The 20,129-nt window shown below is 37.5% G+C and overlaps 1 protein-coding gene across 1 annotated transcript; it reads left to right on the top strand.

The window, feature by feature from the left end:
* Positions 1-1,827: 1,827 nt before the first annotated feature.
* On the top strand, positions 1,828-6,463 carry LOC149210640 (small ribosomal subunit protein eS30z/eS30y/eS30x-like). The gene is made up of 4 exons (XM_089396754.1): positions 1,828-1,900; positions 1,975-2,112; positions 6,120-6,174; positions 6,252-6,463. The coding sequence occupies exons 1-3, from the start codon at positions 1,897-1,899 to the stop codon at positions 6,164-6,166; spliced, it is 189 nt and encodes a 62-aa protein (XP_089252880.1). The 5' UTR covers positions 1,828-1,896; the 3' UTR covers positions 6,167-6,174; positions 6,252-6,463.
* The last annotated feature ends 13,666 nt before the right edge of the window (positions 6,464-20,129 follow it).

Genomic DNA, 20,129 nt, shown 5'->3' on the forward strand with positions numbered 1-20,129 from the left:
TAAGTCTATAATGAACACATATTCTTTGCATTTTTATTGGTGTGATCTTTGTGCGCTTTCTCTAGCACTCTTATAAATTAGCTCCAATGTCATCATTTGGTATTATCTTGGTTGTCATTTGCAAATTTCTCTAGGGCAGCTTTACTATTTTTCCATTTATTTTAGGTTTATGTTTGCTAGTGGTTCCATTTGATCCTTCTCCTCTCATGTATATGACCGCTCAACCTCCTAAGGAAGAAGGATCAACAATGAAATAACCCCCAATCAATGGTATAGAGGAGGAGAAAGTTAAAGATATTGTAGACCTCAAGGAATTGGTCATACCCTATGATGACATGTTGTAGAAATGGACATAGGTAAAGAACTAAAAACACCCTTGCCATGTGTTTTGACTTATACAACTTGAAGTTGTCATAAAAAATGTACTAATATGTATTTGGTGTAATGAAGGTAAATTGTTAGGGCCAACTATTTCAAATGATGGCGTAAGCATTGATCTATAGAGTTTCTACTGTCCAAAGTTTGGTAACTCCTACCTGTAAGGAAGTTGTTTAAAGTTTATGAATTTTTATTGTTTATTTTTTATTTGTTTTTATAGATTTGTGCCTATTTTTTCTCAAATAGTTAGGCCTATACACCCACCACTAAAAAGAGATACATCTTTCCATTGAGATCACAGTGCTCAAGAACCATTACCTTTTGCCTCCCGACTTTGTTAAACCCAATTTTACAAGACTTTTTCATAGTTATATTGATGCTACATGCCTAGTTTTTTTAATCATCCTTGTCTAGCATGACATTGAAAACTTTGAAAACCCTTTACTTTCATGAGTCAAAATTAGATTGAAAATAAAGTTAAATACTCTTTGATAAAAAAGCATGATTATAAAAATTTATCAAAAATCTTAAGGACTTTAAAACTATAAGAAAGAAATTTAAACTTTAAAACTATAAGAAATAAATTTAAACTTGTTACCTCCGTTCTGGCCTCCCACAACACACTTAAAAAAGGGATGTGAGACATAAAAAATACTTTGTATTAGGGTATAATAAACGAGCCTATCAACCAATCACCTTAAAAAAAAATGATGTGTTAATAAAACATTATAATCACTACCTTAAATAGGTTAAGTATTATTTTACCAATGCACACACACAAGGAGGATTATCTTAACATTTTGTAAGCAAAGTGGAGGATTCTGCTAACATTTTGTAACCTACTTTGCTTATTGCTTTGTATTTTGTATAAAGTTGAGGATATTATAAAATGATTTTTGCTTATTGCTTTGTATTTTGTATAAAGTTGAGGATATTATAAAATGATTTTTGCTTATTGCTTTGTATTTTGTATAAAGTTGAGGATATTATAAAATCAATACAAGTAATCATTTTTCATAAAATAAATAAATTTTAAAGTGATAAACAGCTTATAAAGATATTGAGATTTTTAAATGATCAAGAAAATGAAGATACAATATAATAATGAGGAGATTTCCACATTGTGAGTAATTCAAAGAGGACTCCATTTGTGAGTAATTCAAATGTCTTAAGTACCATAAGGGCAACTTAAACATGGCTCAGCCCAACCATTTTATTTTGCTGGTAAAAACCCTAGGGTTTGTCTAATCCAATTTTTTCCTTTTTTTCGTCCTTCCGCTAACAGGGTTTTTGTTTCTCCATATCGATTTGTTCTACATATATTCAGATGCACCGCGATATTCCTTTGATTCAGTAGCTCCTGCATCGTAACTTTGTGTTGAATCTGCAATAGCGTTACCAATCAAAGCACTGTGATATATATAATTAGAAACAGGGTATACACTCTGCGTAGCTGTCTTGTTGCCTTCAGGCTCTACGATTGAGCTTGTATTCAACCATTGAAATTGCTACGTCACAATGAGTAAGTGGTGATCTTCTAATGTCATCTCATTTATTGTTTTATTTTTTCATCCTTACGCTGTCTCCTGGGTGCAGGTAAGGTTCATGGTTCCCTTGCCCGAGCAGGGAAAGTTAGAGGGCAGACGCCCAAGGTGGCTAAACAAGACAAGAAGAAAAAGCCTAGAGGCCGCGCTCACAAGCGAATGCAATACAACCGCCGGTTTGTTACCGCAGGTAAGTCTTTTTTCTGATTCATTTCCCTCCTTCTTCCGCTATTTTTTTATAGGGTTTGTTGTGTCTTTTACAGTGTGTTACCTCGGCGAGCTTTTGATTCTTCACAATAATCCTTTGATTTAGTAGGTCCTGCAACGTAACTTTGTGTTGAATCGGCAATAGAGTTACCAATCAAAGCACAGTTATATATATAATCAGAAACAGAGTATGCCCAGTCCAAACAGGGTATATACTCTGAGTAGTTGCCTTCAATGTTGTATTCTAGGGGAATTTTTGCCCTGCGTTTTTCTTTTCTTTAAACAACTAGGGTTTTCAACAACTTCTTCTGGTCCAAAAATGAAATAACTACTTCAGTATAACTGTAACAATCAATTTTTCAACAACATGGCAATTCATACAGTACAGGACTGTTATGCAATCATTCAAATATTCAATAGTAATGATATAACCCGAATCCAACAGTTCAGATAAAATCAATCCATTCCAGTGGAGTTCCAGATACTTATAGTCTAATTCAGAATTCTATAGAGATAAATAATCTGTTCACTTTATCAGCTGGCCTTGCTATACTAATTTAACCAGAGAGGCTAACGTCAGAACCAGCTCCTGTCCAGCTACAGAGGCTGTCAGCAAATGCGGCTGTGACTCAGAATGAGAGTATGTGTTACCTTAGGGGAGAGCGAGGGATCTGAGAGGGTACTTGACCCTGGTTCGTTCTTGAATTCGCTCAGGACTCATATCTTTTCTACGTTTGGTTCAGGAGCCTCGGCCTGCTTCAGACCTCCGTCTAGCCTCACTGGGGGTTCAGACCAACAAGAAATCTCTTGTGCAATCGACAGCCATAGAAAGGCTAACGTTGCCCCCATCCTTCAATTCTGCCCTCAGAAAATGTAATCGTTGAACCCCAGGAGAATTTCGACTTGCCTTAGATGGTTTCCCTTCTGCCGCGGGATGATCTCTGCGGACGTTTGAATAGGATCTTCGATCTGCTCCAGGTACTTCGCTCTGCTCCAAAGAACCTCAGTCTATTCCAAGAAACTGCCTCAGAGATTTGGCCAATTCATTTTAAGGAGAAACTGCTCAGAACTTTGATCTGCTTCAAAATTCAGGCGCTATTTGATCTCAGACCTTTTGTCCAGCTTCAGAAAGCAGCTTGATATACCTCAGATTAATTTGTTTCATGGAGAATCTGCTCACATATTTGGCTTCAGAACTCTGTTCTACTCCAGGATGTGTGTCTCAGACAGATTAGTATTACTTCAAGGGGAGTGCAGATGCCACAGGAGGATGACATGCTGCCTTAGTAAACCAGGAGTGCGAATGTCTCAGGATAAATGCATTCTGCCAGAATTCCAATGTCCTTCAGAAGATGGATTTCCTATTTGCCAGAACAATCAAAATACCAAATCCACAGTCCAAACCAGAATTGTTCAATAACCTGTGCCAGAACAAGAAGGGTGACTAGGTAAGGTGGGATCACCTCCGCTAAAACTAGTCCAAGGAGAAATGGGTTTTTAAAACACTTAGAGCCTCAGGTTCAAAGAACAAACAAGAGACAAATAATCCAATCCAATGATAATCAAACGAATCCAGCCCTCTTTATGGATAGTATATGACTACATCATACAGATGATTTTTTGAGTGATCAACAGTCCATTATTTTTGATATGCTTTATAGCATCTATAGTATGTAAGTTTCACTATTTTATTAATGGAAATTATGATTTTTCCTTTCGGAAAAAAAACTAATTCAACTCTCTTGTATTTATAGATTTCCTTGAGATGATTTTTCTCCTTAGTGAGATGAGCGAGGTCCACACTACATCATACAGATGATTTTTTGAGCGATCAACAGTCAATTATTTTGCTTTATAGCATCTATAGTATGTAATTTTCACTATTTTGTGAATGGAAATTACGATTTTTTCTCTGGGAAAAAAAATGAACCCAAACCTCTTGTATTTATAGATTTCCTTGAGGGGATTTTTTATTTTTGATATTCTTTATAGCATCTATAGTATGTAATTTTCACTATTCTGTGAATGGAAATTACGATTTTTTCTTCGAGAAAAAAATGAACCCAACCCTCTTGTATTTATAGATTTTCTTGAGGGGATTTTTCTCCTTAGTTAGATGAATGAGGTTCACATGAAACCCAACTTTGGGCTTTTTTGCCCCAGCTGCCCCAAACTTGCCCAAACATTGGGTATTTTGGGGTTTTCCACTTTATTGAGGACTATAGCCTATGGGGATCAAGGGGCTACTTCATCCCTTGTTAATCCCTCGGGGACATTATATTCAGGTCCCACGATTTGGATAGCTCATACGACAAACTTTTGTTTGGGACACATCCATTACTCAATTTGCTTGATCTGATCTGTAACCTGGCTAAAAAGAGTGCATTGACCTTCAAAACAAATTTAAAACTTGCTATGCACCCAACCCTTCGAGCCAGCTTCCACGTATCTACTGTAGCACAGTTCAATAGACAAACAGATTTGTGATCTTCGACTTCAGAGTATTACACTTGTAAATGTCGGACTCCAGGTTTAATTCAGAGATTTAGATGTACATTCCAGTCAACATACACAGAGTTGGAAGAAAATAAATGCACAGTAATTCCATTAATGAACTAACCAGAATGAAGATCTCAGTACTGTCTGTACATCTCTAACCCTGTGGAGGATTTCTTCTCCAGATTATCTCCTATTTCCCCTTCTCTCTCAGACAACATCTTTATGAAACTTTACATCTCATTTTATACAGTACTATTAAGAAACCACCCTATTCCCATTGGATGGAATAATATCCTCCATTTTATGGGAAATCAACCATCCTTTCTGTGCATTTCCTATTATCCATTACCAAATGCAGGAACTATTTCTGGTGCAAGGATCGTTTCCATGTAAAACAGAACCATTTTGCTGGTGGATCTGTTGTGGATCTATGTGCATCTGGATACAGATCTGAAGTGCAGATCCATGGATCCGATAACAGTTTTTTGTAAACAAAAATATTGCATAAAATAAACAATGGTTCTTATTGCCATGCACCAATTCAGTTACCTGAAGGTCATTAATTTACAGTTGTTTGGATCATTCCTTAATGCCGGAGAAACAAAAAGTTTAGGCACAATTTTTTTGGCGTTGGGGCCCTCAGTAGCTGTTATTTCAAAATCATCAATAATATGTAATAGTTTTTTTTTTATAGAATTTTTGTTATTAAGATTAGATAAGTTTTGAGCTTTTTAAAGAGAAAGATCTGCTACTCTGTCGAAGCAATCTGTTGAATGATGAATCAACATTGCCCATCCAGTCTGAATTTTATTTGACCGAGTTTTTGAGGAAGTAGGATTTGATTAATTAATTGATTGTTTACTTATCTGTGTCTGAGACTGTACTGTCCCTTATTCAAATCTCCCTTCTTGATTCAGTTAGTTATTTGAATTGACACGTGACCCTATCTCACAGAAAACCCGAAATATGTGGATTTTTTTTCCAATATAAAGACTTTGCTGTTCCATGAAAAAACCATGATGCTTGTTGCCGAGTCTTTACCCTTCATTTATGATTTATAAATTGTGATGTTTTATTTGTATTTTAAATTTTTATGTCTGTTAAAGTTACATTTGTCATTCTTCCAAGTTATTTTTACAGGACATGTTAATCATCTTCTTACAAGTTTAAATGTAGAATGGTTGCTATTTAATTGTTTCTTTCTACTTTCTACTTTTTATGATTCTCTAAAATTTTGAACAATTTGCATGCTTCTTGTAACAATGAGTTGATTGTATGTTTTTGTATTGGTTTTTTCCATATAATTTATAATTTCCAGGGTTGTACGGGTACCTTATCTGAATCTACCGTTGTATCTGGAAACTATGTGTACTGAAACATGTGAATGTATTGTGCAAGGACTCTATTTCAGAACACTTGAACTTTCAGAAAATAAAACATAAATTACCTATTGAAAACGAATTCTATTGACACTACTGCTCTACCTTGCAGTGCTTACTTTTGGAAAGAAGAGAGGGCCAAACTCCTCTGAGAAGTAAATGGCTAGGTATGCGACAGTGATCTTAATGTTTTCTTTAATATTCTCTTGTTCCACTGTTAACACATCTTATATTGATCTTTTAGGTGCAATGGCAGAAGTGAAGTCATCCAGTTTTGAAAGTAACATCTTTTTCGGGATGTCTTTCTTTAACTTTGGAATTTTGTTGGTGGTTAATTAATAATTTCTTATACAATCATGCACTGTTGTCGAGGTTGGAACAGGGAAGAAAATTGCTATGGATTTGTACTGTGTAAAATGTTTCTTTTTTGAATGGTAATGTGATATATTTTTTGCATCTGGCTACTATATATTTTCTCATGGCATTAAAGCTTATGGATTGACCTGTGATGCAATACATAGAAGGAAATATGGCATGGTTTCATTTTATCTGTTTTAAAATTTGAAACATTCATGAGTGGGAATGGTCATATTTGGTTATAATAAGAATTCATCACCATCACCATCACCATCACCATCACCATCACCTTTAAAACAATTAAGAAGCTATGTATACGGAGGTATGGTTTGAGAAATTTGCAGTTACGGAATGACCCTTGAATGTAGGAGATGGAAGTCTATGTCTACTCAATCTAGTCTCTTATTGTTGTTGCTAAACAAGATTGAGCATTTGTTAGTAGTATCATAGAAAATTTCAATTACCAAGAATTTGTTGGTGCATACTGTATTTAAAATGTCGAATGTTTTGTACTGCATTTCCCTACTTTCTTTGTGCATGTTTTAGTAGCCTGCTGCCACATATGTAATAGTTGTTAACGGTTGTAAATGAAAAGGGGAAGCTGTTATGGCCCTTGCGTCAATGCGATATTGTCTGTTATTCTTATTGCTTGATAAGATCGAGTGTTCTTTTGAACACTTCCATGCTGGTATAATGGACATTTTCAGTTACCAAGAATTTGTTAGCAATATTGTATTTAAAAAGTCAAATTTAATGTTCTGTATTTTCCTGCTTCCTTTATATACACATTTATTGGCATGCGGTTGCATATGTAATAGTGGTTAACTGAACCGTAATAGGAAAGGGGAAGCTGTAGATAGAGTAACAGGAGGTCACTGGGAGTCTAGAGTGTTTTAGGGATTGTGCTGTTTGTAGCTGAGAAGAGTTTCAGGCCTTGAAGAAGATAGAAAACTCTTTCAGACGGTGCGTGGTACTGAGGGGTCACTTCGAGGCAAGAAGGCTGTGGCTAAGTCACAGGATTTGCTGGATTTGAAGCATGAGGTTCAAATTCAGGCAAACTTAAATGCTTTGGTTAAGTTTCACTGAAGTTTTACAAATTTGACACATATTTAAACAGGCTATTCATAGGGTTATTTAAGGTTTAATTTACAAGCCCAAATGGAGATGGAGCACCACGCTTTCCCACAAATGCAAAATTTGCTCCATCTACTCGATGATTCCCAGCTACAACGGTTGCCCACGGTTGCGCAGTGGGTTGACTAAGGTAAAAAAAGATTGATTGATAATGGGGGACAAGGAAACTCAGTGATATAGGATGCAGACCACCCAGCAGCTTATCTGACCCATCCACTGCTTCCGTAGATGGTTGGATGCGAAATTTAACTTACAAGTTAAATTATCTTTTTATTTTTATTTTATTATTATTTAATTTTATTAAATATAATTATAAATTAATATAAATTATATGGTTATAAATAATTTTTGTATCATATGGTTTATCTTGGGTGGTTGGGAGGAATGATTTTTATACTTCTCACCCAAATTCAATACCCTGGTTATTGTTGTGACGGCTTTTAGTCTTTTTGTTATCCTTGTCTATAGGCTAGAGGGTAGGATGCTTTGTTACATGGAAAAAAGCCTTCTTTTTTTTTTAAATATATTGAAAATTTGAAGCATGTATATATGAATGAACTTAATGAGTAACCTTGTTCAATCTCTGTTGCTAAATTCAAATTTGGATTGAACTTTATGCTTGTTATACCTGAACCTGAATTGAAACCTCTTCATGTGACATTGAGCTGTGGGGCACTCCATTTATTTCCGTCGTGAGATTTGTTTTAAAAAAATAGAAGGGCTAGTTCTACACGTCTATGTTGATTATTGTCCATTTTGCATGGTGTATGAATGATCTTTTCCGTTCACCTGGTCTGTCTTAAAAGCACTCTTACAATGCTTATTTTTCTATGCTTGCATCAGTGTATAAATGATCTGCTGTGCATTTATGCTTCTGTTTTAAAATCGAGTATGTATGTAACTATAGCCTAAATAAAGTATGGTTAGTGAGAGATTATGAAGCTTCTAAAAACGTGTTTTGTATGAAATATCCGTGTTGCGCAGCTTACGAATCAGAAAGTTTCGTCGTCCTGCACATGTGAACTGGTGTGCAGGAGACTCCTTGTCGGTGATTCAGCAATTGACTCTTTGAAGTGAGTTATTTTTGGCAAGGCTATTTTTTATGTCATCTGTGTGGATCTATGAACTGCAACTCTGGATTATTTTCCAATTATGCTTCAATTTTTTCAAAGCTTGGAAAACACAAATTATTCATGGTTTCATTAGAATTAAGAGTGGAGGTGTTGCATGGTTTTGGTGCTGATTTCTATGTAATGATGAGAGTTCAGTTGATTCGTGTGGTGTGTAGTCTTCGTCAGGTCACTAGTTCCAATCTCTTGGGAAGGGATTGAGGGTGGTCCCCATTGGTTGGGGTAAAAGCTGTCTCGAGAAACGTTTAGGAATGATTAAGTCTCACACAATCGTGGTGTGATGTGTAGTCTTCGTCAGGTCACTAGTTCCAATCTCTTGGGAAGGGATTGAGGGTGGTCCCATTGGTTGGGGTAAAAGCTGTCTCGAGAAACGTTTAGGAATAATGATTAAGTCTCACACAATCGTGGTGACAGCATTGTATAGGTGGGCAGACTTCTTCCATCCAACAGTGGGTTTGACCTCAACCTATGCTTTGCCTAGTTAAGCCATTGGTACAAGTTATTATTACAGCGATTTCTCTAATGTGAATTTTGCGCTCCATCTTAGCTGTGGTACTTTGCTACATTTGAATTAGTTGAACACTGAGAATAAGCTCATTGGGTGTGGTGGTTTACCGGCATTATCTGACAAACTTCTCCCTTTAGTATTAATCCAAATTACCTAACATAGGATACAGAAGACACATAATAAACTTTGCAAATAGGACACATGCATGCATGCGCCTGTGCACACACATGTATAATTACAAAGCAGGGTGAATTACACATCTAAAAATGAAATATAGACTACAATTTTGTTAGAATTTAGGAACTGAAACTTTTACATGATAAAATTTCCCTCCAAGCAGAGCGTACACATATAATTACAAAGCAGAGTGAATTACGCATCTAAAAATGAAATATAGATTACAATTTTGTTAGAATTTAGGAACTGAAACTTTTACATGATAAAATTTCCCTCTAAGCAGAGCCCTGTCTCTAATGACGTGATTTGTTAGAGACAGGGTTCTATGTGGAGGAAATTTTAAAGGCACCCCCACGTGATTTGTTAGAGACAGGGATCCTATGTGGAGGAAATTTTAAAGGCACCCCCATTGGGTTATCCGTGGACAGTATACTTCTAGCTTTGGCTGCCATAGCCAGGCTGAAATATGGATGATCAATTTTTGTTAGAATTTAGTTTACGTGAAGAAAATTCCAATGTAGAAAAAGTCAAAGTTGGGATTAAATCAACAAGGGTCCAAAAATTGAAAAAGTCGTTAAAGTTTGGTCGTTTTTTAAAAAAATTGCAAAAAATTGGCAAAATGAGCATCAAAAAGTTCTGACGCTTTCATCAATTTCTGGTTTTGTTTTCTATTAGTTTCAGATGCTTCTCTCTGGATGCTGAAGTTTGTCATCCTCTAATTTTGCTATTTCCAGTGAACGCAGGTTCTCCAAGCTTGATTTGTCTTTCTTGTTGCGGGAGTAGATTGTTAAGATCTGTTTTGCCTCTCAGTGGTTAATTTTAGTCTTCTCTATGATCAGCGAGACTATTTTAGACTCGGCCCTTTAATGGCTGTTAGTTTTTGGTTCTCTTGGCATGCTCTGTTTCTGATGCTTTCCAATTTTGGCTGGAGCTCATTTTGGTGTTAATTTCTACGCTCCTATGTTTAGTCTCATATATGAGGAACAGCTGTGCTTTCCAGTTTTGGCTGGAGCTCATTCTGGTGTTAATTGTGGTGTTATTTCCACTCCTATGTATAGTCTCATATATTTGAGGAACAACTGTACTGGTATAATGTTTTGTTTATATTTCTGATATAAATACAATTATTGCTTTTATCGACCTGAAAAAAAAAAAATAAAAAAAATAAAAAAAATCCATGACATCAAATAAATGTGGTTTCACATAAACATGAAAACAAAGCTAATATATAATATGCATATGAAGTCTAGTGCTACACCACATATCAAAATAATGAATCAAGTCCTGACCCAGTGTCAACTCTCAAGAGTCAAAATATCAACAAAAAATATAATAAATTTATTTCACGAGTCATCTACATGTCATAAAATAATCAATGACTGAGATCCTCTGCAACTTTTATGAGAATAGAGAATGGCTTTGCCTTCTCCTCTAGAGGAAAAAGGCAAGTCCTGTGGCTACAAATGGACTCTATCGTCTTAGAAGCCAAAAAAGAGGTGGCCTTTGTCATCTGTTGCTGCCCATCCTAGATGGTGTCACCTCTTCTTCATCCTCTTCTTTCTTTGCTTTTTGACCCTTCTCCTCCTCCTCTACCTCTGGCTCTACCTCGCTGCCACTGCCACCTCCTTTGCCTCTAGATTCACATCTAATCGATCAAGGATCAATTCCATGGCTGACCTCTTAGTGTTGACCCTCCCTGCAGTAGTGGTATCAATATTATCCAATGGGATGGCTTCCACATTAGGAGTTTTTTGAAGTTGTCCCACCCACAATCGGGGATTGTAGTAGACATAGACCATGTTATTGAGGCGTTGAGACTCCAATTTGTATTAGGGTCACTGTAAATTAGTACTTAGAAAATGTAAATAGTAAAAATAATAAAATGAATTCAAAAAATGAATTTGAATTTTTCTTATCTGTTGCGCTTTTTGTTGTGTATTTTATCATATACAGTGCAATTCCACTCACACCTAGAGGAATTGCATGTTTAACTAAACACTCAAATGACAAGCTTTTGAAGATAAGGTACTCTGCCACCATAACTTGTCCACCAAGCATCTACAAGTTAAAAGAAAAATGAGAAACATAAAAAAAAGAAGTTAAAACATTGAAATTTTATACTTGAAGCAAATTATGGAGAGACATTGAATTATGAAATTTGAAAGTTCAAAAAAATAGAAGCTTACTTGGCATTTTGGTCATCCTATTCTTAATAGTTATGGTAACAACAAATGTGCCATTTGTCATCCTATATATCTCCATTTCTTTAGAAATTTATTCACGTTCTTGCTCAGGTGCTTCCGTTCTCTCAACACAAGTGAGGAATCCATCCATCACCTTGGCATCAAATTTGAAACTACGGGAGTAAAAAAATGCAAGGTTGAGGTAGATACCTGCGACATGAATGGGGTGATGGAAGGTATTGTTCCATCACTCATCAATAACTCTCCATATGACCGATTTTTTCTTTAACCCCCCGTCTCATTTATCTTTATAATATGGACAAATGTTTCTTTGGCCCTATCCATGGTCTCATACAAGTAGCCCATTATGGGCTTGTCTCTATCAACCATCTGAAGAACCCTTACTAAAGGTTCTGAAATGGCACACACCTCCTCTACTCTTGCTCAAACGCTATTATCATATGAAATTCGCTGCATATGCCCTCTCCCTCTCGTTTGCCGCTAATAGATAAAGCACACCAATCTTGTGAAAGAAACATGCTCTTCACAACCCACATAGAATTCAACAAACACTGAAGGGATATGAAAGTAGTGGCAAATCGTGTAATGGTAGGATGCAACAACTATTTGTTGTTGGTTAATCTTCTCATAAAGCTAAGCACATATACATGATTATATATAATTTTTGTTATGCTCTTGGATGATTCACAAGAGGAATTTTACATATATCTTCCAACATCAAGTCAATACAATGAGCAACACAAGGCGTCCAAAACAAGTTAGGGTACCTTTCCATAAGCAACTTGCGAACATCAACATAATTTGCAGCGTTGTTTATTATGATTTGGACAACATTTTGTGGACCTACTTCCTGAATGAAGATGTCCAGCAACTCACATAATAAACGTGCATCTTTAATGTGTGCAGATGCATCAACAAATTTCATAAACATTGTCCCCTTTGGATAACTAACCAAGAAGTTAAGAAGGGTCTTATCCTTCTTGTCTATCCAACTCTCTGTGCATCTAGTGTGTTTCCATGATGCCCTAAACTCTTCTAATCTAGTAGTGCCATCAACGGTTTCATTTTGAAGAAGAGGCCCTCTCAACTCTGTAAAGGTAGGAGCCTTGTACCCCGGGCCAATTATAGCAACAACTTCAAACATAGGTTGGTAGAATGGGATGGTCTTGGCAATGTTGAAAGAAACATCACTCCATACAAGACACTTACCGACCAACCTGTTAGCTTCTGCCTTTTCCTTTTTCTTAAGTGCCGATTTGATGCTAGGTTGTGCACCAAGTGTGGTTCTAGGAACAACAAAAAAGATGAGAAAGTTGAGGGGTTGGGACATGTGGGTGTGGAATGTGATGCTGAAGAAACACCCTCACTTTCCCCCACTCTTGAGGACCTTACAAGTTGGTTTATTAATGTCACCCTAGTGTTTTTTCCCTCCTCTTTATCCATCAATGATTTAATGGTCCGCCAGACGATTTCTGGAGTTGGATTTGGTCAAAGTTCTATATTTTGCACCGAAATTTATCCTAAATGGAGTTTTAATCTGTTAACACTCTCTGACATATGCTTGCCACACAACTTGCAAGTCAAACACATTCTATTGACCCCCCCAGATTGAGGTATAAAATCAGGTTCACCATATTCCCACATAGGGTCCAAATTCCTTGGCATTTTGTTTGGAAGTTTGAACTTGAATTTGAACACAAAGCAAAAATAAAAATTGGCCATCACATAATAAGCAAACACAAATGTAATTATTGATTCTAAATTTTAAATGCCTATTCTCACTCACTGGAACACACTCAGATTCACTGAACAAGGGTTTGAATTTTTTATTCTTGAAAGTTGAAACATGTAAACAATCTAAATATTTTGAAGTTTTGATTCAATCTAGATTTAAACAATGTGTTGATTCAAATTTCTAAGCAAAACTAAGTTAAAAACAAACTAATAGAAAGATTTAAGAAACCATGTGTAACAAACAGTAGGAGAAATTAAAATACATACCTAGCAGCGACGAATTGACACCTTGAATCTTTCATGTTGAGCAGTGGACAAATCTCCAAATCCACACCGCAAAACTAGTAAAGCTCCTCCCCTTGGGCAATGGCAAACACCTCCTCTCTCCACAGGGAGGAATGGCAGAAAGAAGAGTGAAAAATGAGTGATTTTTCGGCCTTTTCCCTCACTTATTTGCGGCTTGGTCGGGCTTCTCAATTTTTTTATTATCGACTCTCGATTTAATTGTAGCTATTGAAAATGTGTTGGCATGGTTGTTATAGTTGTCACATCCTTGTGGACTATTCCGTGGGATACTAGACAAATCTTTCCTTGTTTGTTAGTTCTAACGACTATCACATCCCATGTGAACTATTCCGTTGGATGTTAGACAGGTCCTTCTGGTTCATGTGTTTTTCTTCCTGGGTGGTATTATTATCTCTGACTTAGAGACTCATTTTTTCTCTCCCCTTTTGCAGTAGAAGAATCTCAACACAGTTGCACTGCACACTCACTAAGCACACTCTCCTTGCTTTTTGAAGATACCATTACATCACTCCCTTGTGCTGACAGCTAGAGCTAAAACACATCTTTAAGGATTTGACAACTAGGCCTTTATACCGGATGAGACTCCACTGAATGGTGTGAAGTCTAATTGACACTTCATATTGGGGAGATCCTTCTGAATGTTGGTGGGTCTAACACCCTCAACATAACCTTTAGATTGTGCATTGACTACAGGCAATTAAACAAGTTGACCATAAAGAACAGGAACCCATTGCCAAGGATTGATGATCTCTTTGATCAGTTGAAAGAAGCAACAATGTTCTCCAAGATTGACTTGAGGTCAGGATATCATCAAGTAAGGATCAAGGAGGACATTCAAAACACTGCTTTAGGGAACTATGAGTTTGTAGTGGTACCCTTTGGGCTTACTAATGCCCCTAACACATTCATGTGCTTAATGAACAATGTGTTGCATCCTTATTTGGACAAGTTTGTCATTGTGTTTGTTGATGACATATTAGTGTACTCAAGGACAGAGGAAGAGCATGAAAATCATCTAGATGCAATGCTATAATTGCTATGATAGCACACACTCTATGCAAATCTCAACAAATGTGACTTCTTTCAGTGACATATACACAAGTTGGGGCCTATTGTCTCCAAGGAAGGAATATCAATTGATCTTGAAAAGATCAAAGCCATAATGGAGTGGCTAATGCGAAAGAATGTGAATGAGGTTAGATCATTCATGTGATTGGCAGGGTATTATGGGATATTTATCAAGAATTTCTCCAAGATAAGTCATCCTATTACACTACAAAGAAAAGGAAAGAAATTTGAGTGGAGAACTTAGTATGCAATAAGGGTTGAGCAAATGAAACAATTGCTCACAAATGCACAAGTGTTGAGGATTGCAGATCTTGACAAAGATGTTGTGGTGTGCACAAATGTCTGCAAGGAAGGGCTCGATGGAGTTTTGATGTGGGAAGGGCAGGTAGTATGTTATGAGTCCTCGGAATTGAATGAACATGAGGTAAATTATGTGACTCATGATTTAGATTTCGTTGTTATTATTCATGCTTTGAAAATGTGGAGGCATCACTTCCTTGGCTAGAAATTTACACTTATGACAGAGCATAATGGGCTCAAGTATTTGTTTAAGCAACCCAAGTTGAATGCTAGGTAGGCAAGATGGTTGGTCATACTTAGTGTGTTCGACTTTGAAATCAAATACATCAAAGGAAAGGAAAACAAGGTTGCAGATGCACTTAGTGGGAAGATTCAAGTGAAGGGTCAAGACTGCACTTAGTATGTAGAAGGGTCAAGACTGCAGAACAACAAGATGAAAAATATCAGCAAATGAAAGAAAAGTTGCTACAGGATGGTGGGGATGAGGAATATTATCTCGCTGATGACGACCTAATTAGGTTCAAAAACAAAATTTATGTGCCAAACATTGATGAATTAAAAAGTCTTATAAATAAAGAGTTCCATGTCAAGCCCTATTTAGGCCATCTAGGGTACCAAAAGACCCTTACAACCATTAAAAATCCCTACTATTGGCCAAATTTGAAGAAAAAGCTCGCTGATTGTGTGGCTAAATGGATGGAACGTCAGAAAGTGAAGGCTAAATGCAAGCATCCAACAAGATTATTGTAGCATATTCCCATTCCATAATGGAAGTGGAAGGTAATTCCTATGGTTTTCATTATAGGTTTGCCTAGAATCTCCAGGCAACATGATGCAATCATGGTTGTAATTGATAGGTTGAGAAAAGTGGCTCATTTCATAATAGTCAAATCCACTAATTATGCTAGTGAGGTGGCACAAATCTTCATAAAGGATATTGTGGGACTGCATGGTATTCCCAAGAAAATTATTTCCGATCAAGGTGCTAAGTTCACTTCAAGGTTTTGGAAGGAACTATTTGTAGGTTTGAGACAAAATTGGCATTTAGTAAAACATATCATCCACAAATGGATCAGAAAACATAGAGGACAAATAGTATCCTCGAGGACATGTTGAGGATGTATATGATGCATCAACCCAAGAAGTGGGAGGAGTACCCGCCACTTGTAGAGTTTGCATACAACAATGAATACCAAGAATCCATAAAGATGAGTCCATTTGAGGCACTGTATGGGAGGAGTTGCAATACTCTTATCAACTAGAATGATCTAGTGAATAGGGTCTTTGTTGGGACTAATATGCTCAAGGAAATGGAACAACAAATTCAAATCATCAAGAAGAATTTGAAAGTGGCACGAGATAGGCAGAAAGAAGAATTTGAAAGTGGCACGAGATAGGCAGAAAAAAACTATGCGAACCAACATAGGGTGCATAAAGAGTTCCAAGTTGGGGAACATGTTTATTTGAGAATAAAACCCAAGAGTTCTTTAAAGATTGGGTCATGCGCCAAGTTGGCACCACGGTACTATGGGCCTTTTGAAATCCTTGAAAGGATTGGACCAATGGCTTATAGGTTGATTTACCTCCATTAGTTAAAGTTCATGATGGTTTCCCTGTTTTTTGTTTAAAAGATAGCTGAAGGATTCTAATCATGTGATCAATTGGTTTGTGCTACAGGTGTAACCAGAGGGAGAGTTCCAGTCAGAGCCATTGTGCATTCTAGACCGGAGGAGTCTCATGCTCCGAAATCAATACATAGAGCAAGTTAAAGTGCATTGGAGGCACTTTGGGCCAAAGTAATCCACTTAGGAAATGGATGACTCCGTGAGAGTAGCATGTCCATTTTTGTTCGTTGGATAAAGCAAATGTGTATATATATATAATTGTAAATATGGTATAGAGCTATGCATATAAAGCTCTGTGAAACAATATGTGTTTTTATCTTGTTTCCATGTGTTGCATATGTGTAGAAGAACACCGAGGGTGGTGTTCCTTCAAAAGGGAGGGGTTTTTGACAGCCCCAACCTAGGTTTCCTCGTGAAAACGCAATGTAAATATTTTACAAAAAATATATTAAAAATGGTTGAGTGAAAAGGGGCACAGATTCTAGAGTTGATGAGGTTGCTTGTTTGTGATATGTAAGGTTTCATTATGCAAGAAATGTGGACTATTTGGACAACCATTAAAGATTGGTTGGTGTGCCTTTAATATACTAGTTCAAATTAAAATGGGTTGCAAAGAGAAGTACAAAGGCCCATGTTGCTTGAAGGACCACAAGAAGGCAAAAGGACAAGAAATTTATGTAGACTAGACATTGCGAGGAAGCAAGGACAAAGAAGTCAATCCTTGTGCAAAAAATGAAACAACAGAGGTAAAGAGGGGGTTTGGCCTCATGGAGAGTGGGGGAATTCACTCATTTTTCCTTCACGGAAGTAGATCATCCATTCATGCAACATTTAGCAGAGAACAATGTTGAAGAGAAGAGCAAGGATTGCAAAAGAGAAGAGAAGACAATGACAACAGTTCGGTTGGCATGACTGGCATGAAGATGGTCTCTTCTTGGTGAGGAAAAATTCCTCTCAAGACCTTATAAATCCAGAGGGTGGAGATGGTTTTCTTTGGATTCCCTTGATGGTGTGGGTGGAGGATTGTGTCCTTGGATTCCTTAAGGGAGGACCTTTAAAGTTGTTGTGATTTTTATGGTGGGTTATGGATTCCTTAGAGTGGGTGTAACCACCGTGTTTAGGGTGGAGACTTACTTCTTTGGACTCCCTTGACACTTTTGGGTGGAGGAAGTAGTTTTTGGATTTCCCTGTGTGTCCTTGGGTAGAGAAGAAGCCTTTGAATTCCCTTTATGTTTTGGGTGGAGGAAGTAAGCCTCTGGATTTCCTGTATGTATTGATTGGCTGCCATTGGGTAGTTGGAGGGTGGAGGCAACCGACCTCTAGATTCCCTTGTGCACTATTGACTACTGAGTGGCTAGTAGGTGGAGGAAGGAGGTCCTCTGGAGCCCCTCTTTCAGCTGGCAATTGGTGTTTCAATCCTTTGAGCAAGCCCCTCAGTGTTCGAAATCAGGCTCGGGGGTGACAACTACAAGTGAGTTTGGTTGTAATTGTCTATGATCGGGTGGAGAGTCTTTGTCCCAGACTCAGTGGCCCAAAACATTTTGTAACCACCCCTCCCACATTTATCCACTTTTACAAGCTCCCTAGGGTAAATATGACACAAGCGTCACTATGATATGACCCAACCTCCAAGTTTCAATTATGGAAGTGGGGCCTGCAATGCGACCATAATTTGACATTTCTGAGAGACCACATACCACTTAGGAGGTTGCAAACCACCCAAGGCAGTCAATCCCTGAGCTAAAACTTTGTTTCACTAGGGAAACTCCCTAACCACACGCACAACACAACATCAGTGTGGTTATGAGATCCCAACCGCATGCATAAGCCTTCCTCCATGCAGTTATGACCGAAATTCCTAAGTTCAATGCCAATGGTTCCAATATCTGAACCACTTTTTCATTCTAGTCTCTAGACCACTGCCCAGAATTGCTTGAAACTTTTCAAAAACATAAACAAGATCATGACAATGCCAACCAATCAAAACTCAAGCATGAACTTGACCTAGACATGCTTAATCCATGATATACATTTTTTCAAACATATGGTAAACATGAAAGCTAAAGGCATGAATACATATATGATTATAAGGATTTGAACTTCATCTGATAATCACGAAGAAGGCTAAATGCCCCCTCACGCTAGCTACCACAACACTTGTTAGTTAATGCATTCATCAACCATTCATTAACTTATCTAATCATGAAAAAGACCCATAACTAGAGCACATCATATAACCAACATATAACCATAATAGAAACCATGAAAAATCAAACATAAGGTCACTTAATAACCAACACATGTGCTCATGGATCACAATAAGAAAGTATCTCATATCAACGGATGAAAATCCCAACCAAGTGAGGTAATTCCAGATACCACTCAACCATAAATTGAGCTGAACCAAATATGTCTTTCAGCCAATCACCCTTCCGCCATATTTTAAGAATGAATGTGGGATCATAAGGGTTAAACCAACAAAAAAAGAACTAGGGCTTTCAGAGGCCAAACCACCTCAACCCTCAACCACAATGATTTCACCTATACGATCCAGAAATCACTAACAACAACCAAATCAGTCTCTACCCAAGTTGTTTAGGGCTCTGGGAACTAGTAACTCAACCCATAAGGCTCTAGAGTGTTTGTCCCAACCTGCAGGCTCTAAGAACTAGTAACTCAACCCAAGTTGTTCTAGGGCTCTAGAGTGTTTGTTCCAACCCACAACCATAGGGAACCTGAAAACCAATAAGAAAAACAAGTAGGAAACCCACAACACCATGTATATCAAGGAAATGGAAATTTAAGGCTAAAACCACTGTCAATCCAGGCAAATCTCCATGCTGGTGACAACACATAACCAAATAATCACATGCATATACCATTCATCCAAACACCAACATGCTAAATCTCACATGCACATTGTTACCTATAATCTATAGCTAACTTTTATCCTTGATTGCCATTGTCCAAGCTTTCTCTTGCACACCCTTGCTTGTTTGTCCAAGTGCTTGTTTCTTCTCCTTTGCTAATCCTAATCAAAAGATGAGAAAACACTGTAAACTTATTGTCAAGTGCCTTTTTATCATTGATGTCTCATTTTTTCTTTCATTTTCTTTCATTTTTCGTTTAATTTCTCTTGCATGCATATTTAATTCCTCTAACAGCGGTAGACGGCGTGGTCCTCGATCATGCATCATGGCATCCATTCGGCGCATCCATCCCTCTCTGGCTGCCGTGCTCCTGCCCCTCGACGGCGACCCTGCCCGCAGCGACTTTGGCCTCCCTCTGGCGTATTGATGAGCACATTTACCAACCTCCGGCACATTTACCTCAGTCTCGGCCTTGATCGCAACATGATAGTATGTCGACATTAATACTCATATACCCATTTGATTTGAATTCAAATTTGAATTTTGAAGCGCCCTATTTCCAAAGAGAAGCGAGGAGGACAGTCCGTGTCATATACCCATTTTATTTGAATTCAAATTTGAATTTCGAAGCGCGCTATTTTCAAAGGGAAGCGAGGAGGCCAGTCCCGTCTCAGAGCAGACCATCAGCTGTTTTGAGTTAGCCTCCCCT

Source organism: Pinus tabuliformis, chromosome 1_2 (genome assembly GCF_031772625.1).
Source record: "Pinus tabuliformis cultivar Carrire ecotype Pingquan chromosome 1_2, CPIR1, whole genome shotgun sequence".
Lineage (NCBI taxonomy): Eukaryota > Viridiplantae > Streptophyta > Pinopsida > Pinales > Pinaceae > Pinus > Pinus tabuliformis.